Source organism: Mustela lutreola, chromosome 5 (assembly GCF_030435805.1).
Source record: "Mustela lutreola isolate mMusLut2 chromosome 5, mMusLut2.pri, whole genome shotgun sequence".
Taxonomy (NCBI): Eukaryota; Metazoa; Chordata; class Mammalia; order Carnivora; family Mustelidae; genus Mustela; species Mustela lutreola.
In genome coordinates, this window is record NC_081294.1 from 97900321 (window position 1) to 97907714 (window position 7394).

The window sequence follows — 7394 nt, forward strand, 5'->3', positions numbered from 1 at the left end:
TGTTAATAAAGTTAATAATTTAAAAAGAAATCAGTTGCTTTCTAATACACTAACAATGTAACTGTAGAAAGAGAAATTAGAGAATAGATTCCATTTATAGTAGCACCAAAACCCATAAGATACCTTGGAATAAACCTAACCAAAGAGGCAAGGAACCTACTACACTCTAGAAACTACAGAACACTCATGAAAGAAATTGAAGAAGAAACAAAAAGATACAAAAGCATTCCATGTTCATGGGTTGGAAGAATAAATATTGTTAAAATCTGCTGGCCAGAGCAATCTATACTTCCAAAGCCATCCCAATCAAAATACCAATGGCATTTTTCAAAGTGCTGGAACAAACAATCCTAAAATTTGTATAGAATCAGAAAAGACCCCGAAGCGCCAAGGATATGATTTTGAAAAAGAAAAGCTGGGGGCATCATGTTGCCTGATTTTAAGCTATATTACAAAGCTATAATCACCAAGACAGCATGGTACTGGCACAAAAACAGAGACATAAGCCAGTGGAACAGAATAGAGAGCCCAGATATGGACCCTCAATTCTATGGTCAAGTAATCCTCAACAAAGCAGGAAGAAATATCCTATGGATGAAAGACAGTCTCTTCAATAAATGGTGCTGGGAAAATTGGATAGCTGTATACAGAAGAATGAAACTCGACCATTCTCTTACACCATACACAAAGATAAACTCAAAATGGATGAAAGACCTCAGTGCGAGACAGGAATCCATCAGAATTCTAGAGGAGAACATAGGCAGTAACCTTCAGCATTGGCCATAGCAACTTCGTTCAAGACACGTCTCCAAAGGCAAGGGAAACAAAAGCAAAAGTGAACTTTTGGCACTTCATCAAGATAAAAAGCTTCTGAAAAGCAAAGGAAATAGTCAACAATACAAAGAGGCAACCCATGGAATGGGAGAAGATATTTGCAAATGACACTACAAAGGGCTGATATCCAGGATCTATAAAGAATTTCTCAAACTAAACACCCAAAAAACAAATAACCAAGTAAAAAAATGGGCAGAAAAGGGGCACCTGCGTGGCTCAGTGGATTAAGCCTCTACCTTCGGCTCAGGTCATGATCTCGGGGTCCTAGGATCGAGCCCCGCATCAGGCTCTCTGCTCGGTGGGGAGCCTGCTTCCCCCCTCTCTCTGCCTGCCTCTCTGCCTACTTGTGATCTCTCTCAAATAAATAAATAAAATCTTAAAAAAAAAAATCGGCAGAAGACATAAACAGACACTTCTCCAAAGAAGGCATACACATGAAAAATGTTCATCATCATTAGCCATCAGGGAAATTCAAATCAAAATCACATCAAGATACCACCTTACACCAGTCAGAATGGCAAAAATTGACAAGGCAAGGAACAACAAATGTTGAGAGAGCTTGTGGAGAAGGGGGAAACCCTCTTAGACTGTTGGTGGGAATGCAGGTTGGTATAGCCACTTTGGAAAACAGTGTGGAAATTCCTCAAAAAATTAAAAATAGAACTGCCTTATGACTTAGCGATTGCACTACTGGGTATTTACCCCAAAGATACAGATGTAGTGAAAAGAAGGACCTAATGCTCCCCGCAGTGTTCATAGCACCAGTGTCCCCAATAACTAAACTGTGGAAAAAGCTGAAATGCCCCTCAACAGATGAATGGCGAAAGAAGATGTGGTCCATGTATATAATGGAATGTTACTCAGCCATCAGAAGGGATGAATTCCCAACTTTTGCATCAACATGGATGGGACTGGAGGAGATTATGCTGAGTGAAATAAGACAAGCAGAGAAAGCCAATTATCATATGGTTTCACTTATTTGTGGAGCATAAAGTATAGCATGGAGGACATTAGGAGAAGGAAGGGGAAAATGAAGGAGGAGACAAACCATGAGAGACCATGGACTCCTGGAAACAAACGGAGGGTTTTAGTGGGGAGGGGGTAGAAGGGATGGGTTAGTCCAGTGATGGGTATTAAGGAGGGCACATAGTGCATGGAGCACTGGGTATAATATGCAAGCAATGAGTCATGGAACACTACATCAAAAACTAATGATGTATTGTATGGTGACTAACATAACAAAGTAAGAAGAAATGTTTTGAGGCCTCCTGGCTGGCTGGCTGGGTTGGTAGAGCATGCAACTTTTTTTTTCCCCCAGTATTTATTAAAGAGCATGTGCAGGGGGGAGGGTCGGGTGGGGTGAAAGAGAGAAGAGTCTTAGGCCAACTCAGTGCTGAGCATAGAGCCCTCAGGCTCCATCCCACAGCCCTGAGATCGTGACCTGAGCTGAAACCAAGAGTTGGACACTCAACCCACTGCAAAACGAGGCATGCAACTCTTGATCTTGGGGTGGGAGTTAAGCCCCACATTGGGTGTGGACCCTACTTTAAAAAAAAGAAAAAATATATATGTTTTACTTATCATTTTTGCCCCATTTCTTTATTTACATGTCATTTTAGACATTATTTATTTACTTTTTACTTCTTTCTCTTTGTCTTTTATTCTCTTTGTCTTTTATTTATGCTTAAAGGTATACCACATACCTTTGATAGCTTTGTTCATTTCTCTCCATTTTCTCTCTCTCCTTTGATTACACAGTATTTATCAGTCCTGTTCAAGTTGACTAATTCTTTCTTCAGCCAGTTCAAATCTACTCTTGAGCCCCTGTAGTGAGTCACTGTTCTAGGTGAGTGCTAAAGTGTAAGTAGCCTCTGATCATCATGGCTGGGACCTTCACAGTGTGGACCCACTTCCCTAAAGGAACTTGGGTGAGGGCCATTGTAGTTCAAGGAGGAAGCAGGATTCTCAGCCTGCTGTTCTAATAGGATAGAGCTTTCATGCTTTAGGTTGGAGAAAGGGAGTCCTGAATTTTTGGCTAGCCACAGGAGGGAAGGAGTCCTATGGGTCCTTGGCTGCACCCACCTAGCGTGAAGTCTCTCTAAAGCTAAAGAAGCAATGGAGTGAGTCCTGGTTTAAATGCCACAGACTCTTGTTGTTAGATTTTCCTGAATAAATGTTTTTTCAGAATATAAAAATTTATCATCTTAAACCATTTTTAAGTATGTAGTTCAGTGGAGATGAGCGTATTCACTTTGTAAAACCAATCCCTAGAACTTTGTAATCTTGCAAATTTGAAACTACACACGTTAAACACTACCTCCCACTCCCTGCCCACCACCTATCTTCTCTTTCTGAATTTGATTACTTTAGGTACCTCACCTAAGTGGACTCATGCAATGTTTGTCCTTTTGTGACTTACTTCTCACAGCATGGCATCAAAGTTCATTTGTATTACAGTATATGTCAGGGAGCCAATTTGGCTCAGTCATTTAAGCATCTGATTCTTGGTTTTGGCTCAGGTCATTATCTGAGGGTCATGAGATGGAACCCCACTTCGAGCTCCACACTGGCTGTGGAGCCTGCCTAAGATTCTCTTTCTCCTTTCCCTCTATCCCTCTCCCCCCACAAAATAAAATAATATATATTTAAAATTATATGTATCAGAATTTCCTTTTTAAGGTTGAATAATACCACATTGTGTGTATATACCACATTTTGTTTATCCATTCATCTGCTGATGGATGTATAAGTTGTCCACCTTTTGGCTATTGTGAATGATGCTGTTATGAACATGGGTGTACAAATACTTTTTGAGACTGTGCTGTCAGTTCTTTTGGGTATATACCCAGAAATGGAATTGCTAAGTCATACAGTAATTCTGTATTTAATTTTTTAAGGAACTGCCTTACCATTTTCCACAGCAGTTATACCATTTTACATTTCCACTAACAATCCCCAAGGGTTTCACTTTCTGCACATCTTTGTGAAACTTCTTTTTCTTTTTTTTTTTTTTTTAATAATAGACATCGTAAAGGATGTGAAATGGTGTCCTGTGGTTTTCATTTGAATTTTCCAGAGTATTCATGATTTTCATGTGCTTGTTGTCCATTTGTTTATCTTCAGAGAATTGTCTGTCTAAAGCTTTTTAAAAATCTGTTTCAGCTCAGATTTCTTTTATTCAAGATATTGGAAGGCTTCCTCTGAAACGACACTTTGGAAGGTAAGCTGAAATAATTTTAAAAACTTGTTTCAAGGGGCGCCTGGGAGACACAGTGGGTTAAGCCTCTGCCTTCGGCTCAGGTCGTGATCTCAGGGTCCTGGGATCGAGCCCCACTTTAGGCTCTGCTCAGCAGCGAGCCTGCTTCCCCCTCTCTCTCTCTCTCTCTGCGTGCCTCTCTGCCTACTTGTGATCTTTCTCTGTCAAATAAATAAATAAATTCTTAAAAAAAAAACCAAAGCAGATAACAAACAAAAAAAACCTGTTTCAAGACCTGTTACTGAAATGTCCACTGAATGTTACCTATTTATTAAGTATACAGCCAGTAAAATTTATCTGTAAAATCTAAGAAATAGTTGTTATTCCCAGTGATTAGCGACCATATGATTGTGTTGTAGATCCATCATTTTATTACATATAACAGTATATTTTCACTGGCTCACATATATTTTCACTGGCTCACAATCATAAAAGTAAGGGGATTTTAAAAATTCTTCATTTAACAAATCTTGCATACGTGGAAACCCCTTTTCACCTTTCCTGCCCAGAGGTGTTCTTAGCCTGTGTTTCAAGCCTGCATTGACTAGCAACTACCACAAAAGCACTCTTTTTTTTTTTTTTTAAAACTTCCTTCTCTTAGTAGATTCAGACAAATTAAAAAACAAAACAAAACAAAACCACAGATATAGAGAGGTAAATCTTTATTTGTGCTATTCCTTTTATTCCAAAATCACTTCTGGGCTAATACAGTGATTAAGACAATACCTATATTTCATTTCTACTTAGCTTATTTGTAAGGTCAAATTTTAAAAGTTTTAAAAGGGCTTTTTAACTGCTATTACTGGTTCAACTACTTGATCTAACTTGGGAGACAGGATTTGTCAGTGCTATTTACTATAGTCATTCATGATAACCATATTTAGGGATGCCTGGCTGGCACAGTGAAGATAGAGTATGAGACTCTCAATCTCAGGTTGTGAGTGCGAGCCCCACACTGGATATAGAGATTATTTAAATAAACAATCATGATGACCATATTTAATATTATCATTGATTCATGTTGACAATATTAAACATTAATATATAGCTTGATAGTTAATATTTAATAGTTCTCTAGTTTCTGTAATATAACCTACACCTTATTTTTGTACATTTAGCTTATTTCCAATTTTATCACAATTTTCCTTGTAGCTTTAATCATTGTGAACATCAAATGCTATTTACATAGAATGTATTCCTAAAAATAAACTTGCTGGATCCATAGATATACACTTTTCTGAAGCCTTTATTCTATATTGCCAGATTACTTCCAAGAATATTTTGTCAGTTTTATGTCCACTTACAGTGTATCAATATATTCTTTTCTCCTAGCTCTTGGCATCACTGGGTTTTATTAAAATCTTCCTAAAAGGTCTTGTGGCACTTGGCTGGCTTAGTCAGAAGAGTATGAGACTCTTGATCTCGGGATTGAGTCCCACGTTGGGTGTAGAGATTAATCTTGTGTTTTAGTCCCACATTGAGTGTAGAGATTACGTAAATAAATGAAACTTTAATAACTAACTAACTAAATAAATAAAGGTCTTTGCCAATTTTAAAGATGATGGTAGTACATTATTTTAATTTCAATTTTTTTTTTTTAAAGATTTTCATTTATTTAATTGTCAGAGAGAGAGAGAACGTGAGTGAGCACAGGCAGACAGAGTGGCAGTCAAAGGCAGAGGGAGAAGCAGGCTCCCTGCCGAGCAAGGAGCCTGATGTGGGACTCGATCCCAGGACGCTGGGATCATGACCTGAGCCGAAGGCGGCCGCTTAACCAACTGAGCCACCCAGGTGTCCCTAATTTCAATTTTTAAAATTAATTAGGTTGAACAATTTAGTTATCATTTCTATTTTTTATGTAAATTCTCCCATTTATACCCATTTTTTTCTTTTTTTTTTCTTAAGAGAGAGAGTGCATGGATGTGTACCCACAAGGTGAAGGAAGGGCAGAGGGCTAGGGAGAGAGAAAATATTAAGCAGGCTCCACTCTCAGTGTGGAGCCGATCTGAACCCTGAGATCATGACCTGAGTCTGAATCAGGAGTGTGACACTTAACCGGCTGAGCCACCCAGGCGCCCCTACCCATTTTACTATTCTATTTAATTTTTCTTTTTAATTTGTAAGAACTGTTTAGCAAAGTCATTGATCAAGTCATTTATATTGTAAGTTGTAATGATTTTTTCACATATTGTCATTTACCTTGTACTCTTTTATACCATGAAATAAACTAAAGGGCTTGACTAAATAGCGAGCTCAGTCAGGGTAAGTGAAAGGCTAGAGATGGCTTCATAATTCTCACACGCATGGCATAATTTAAAGATAACCTGTTTTTTCGTTATTATGATGCCTGCATTATGAATCTGGCAGGTTGAAAATGGAAGCCCTGACCGACCGGGAACCTGGATTGATAGACCCAGACAGTGGAGATGAAGCCCATCTTAATGGAGGAGGGCAGCCTGCAGAGGAAGCTCTGGGTGAACCCACTCATACCGCGGAAACTGAAACGTGCTGTCTGCCTTTGAGTCAAAATAGTGGGAGTGAACTGCCTGCCAGCCAGCCTCAGCGCTTTTCCGCACAAGACATGGAAGAAGAAGAGCTGATAATAGAAGACTATGAGAGCGATGGGACATAGAAACCAGCCTGCCGGTCGTGGTACTACTTGGCAGGTTCATGTGCATTTTATTCAGTGGTATTTGGACAGAGATAATATACTTTTCAAATGAATGACAGCTTAATACTTCACTCTTGTAGTATTTCAGCACAAGAAACTGACTTCTCTTGTCATTTTGAAGTAAACAGATCAAGTTTCAAATAATATCTTAATTTTTTTTCTCTAGTATTTATTTAGTCTTGTGAGTGGTTGGGAGAGGAGGTCAGTGTGAATGACGTGTGTTTGAACATTATGCCAAATATCAAAGAATGTGAAGGAATAACTCAGAATACTAAAACTTTATGGGGTTGTAAATATGAATTATGAAACAGTTTAGCATGCAATTATGAGTGTAAATAAACCTTGTGCCTTATCCACAATTTCTCTATGGTCTCTAACTTCTCAAGTACCATTTTTATATGCTGTACAGTGGACTATTTTAGATGCTTTTTGGAAAGTATTTAATTTATATCAAAATTAAAATGTTGAATTTCTTTTCGTTTCTTTTTTTAACTGTTTCCTAACATATAGTTTCGGCCACGTATCATTGGGCATACATGACTCTCCCTTTATCCGTTGTTAACTTTTCAAAAACAGGGAAGGGAATGGCAACCTTGCGATGAGAACTCTCCGGTGGGACTAATCACACCTTTT

The 7394-nt window shown here is 38.5% G+C and overlaps 1 protein-coding gene across 6 annotated transcripts in view; it reads left to right on the plus strand.

Moving 5' to 3' along the window:
- The window catches only part of RAD17 (RAD17 checkpoint clamp loader component), a 41725-nt gene extending 34491 nt beyond the window's left edge, over window positions 1-7234 (plus strand). For 4 of the 6 annotated variants that reach the window (XM_059175172.1, XM_059175169.1, XM_059175167.1 and 1 more), the window contains 2 exons: window positions 3997-4054; window positions 6458-7234. In XM_059175172.1, coding sequence (XP_059031155.1) covers window positions 3997-4054; window positions 6458-6722 — 323 coding nt within the window. In that variant the 3' untranslated portion in view covers window positions 6723-7234. Of the gene's footprint in view, window positions 1-2592; window positions 3937-3996; window positions 4055-6457 lie in introns of those variants that run through there. The other 2 variants (XM_059175173.1, XM_059175171.1) reach the window with 2 other exon arrangements.
- The last annotated feature ends 160 nt before the right edge of the window (window positions 7235-7394 follow it).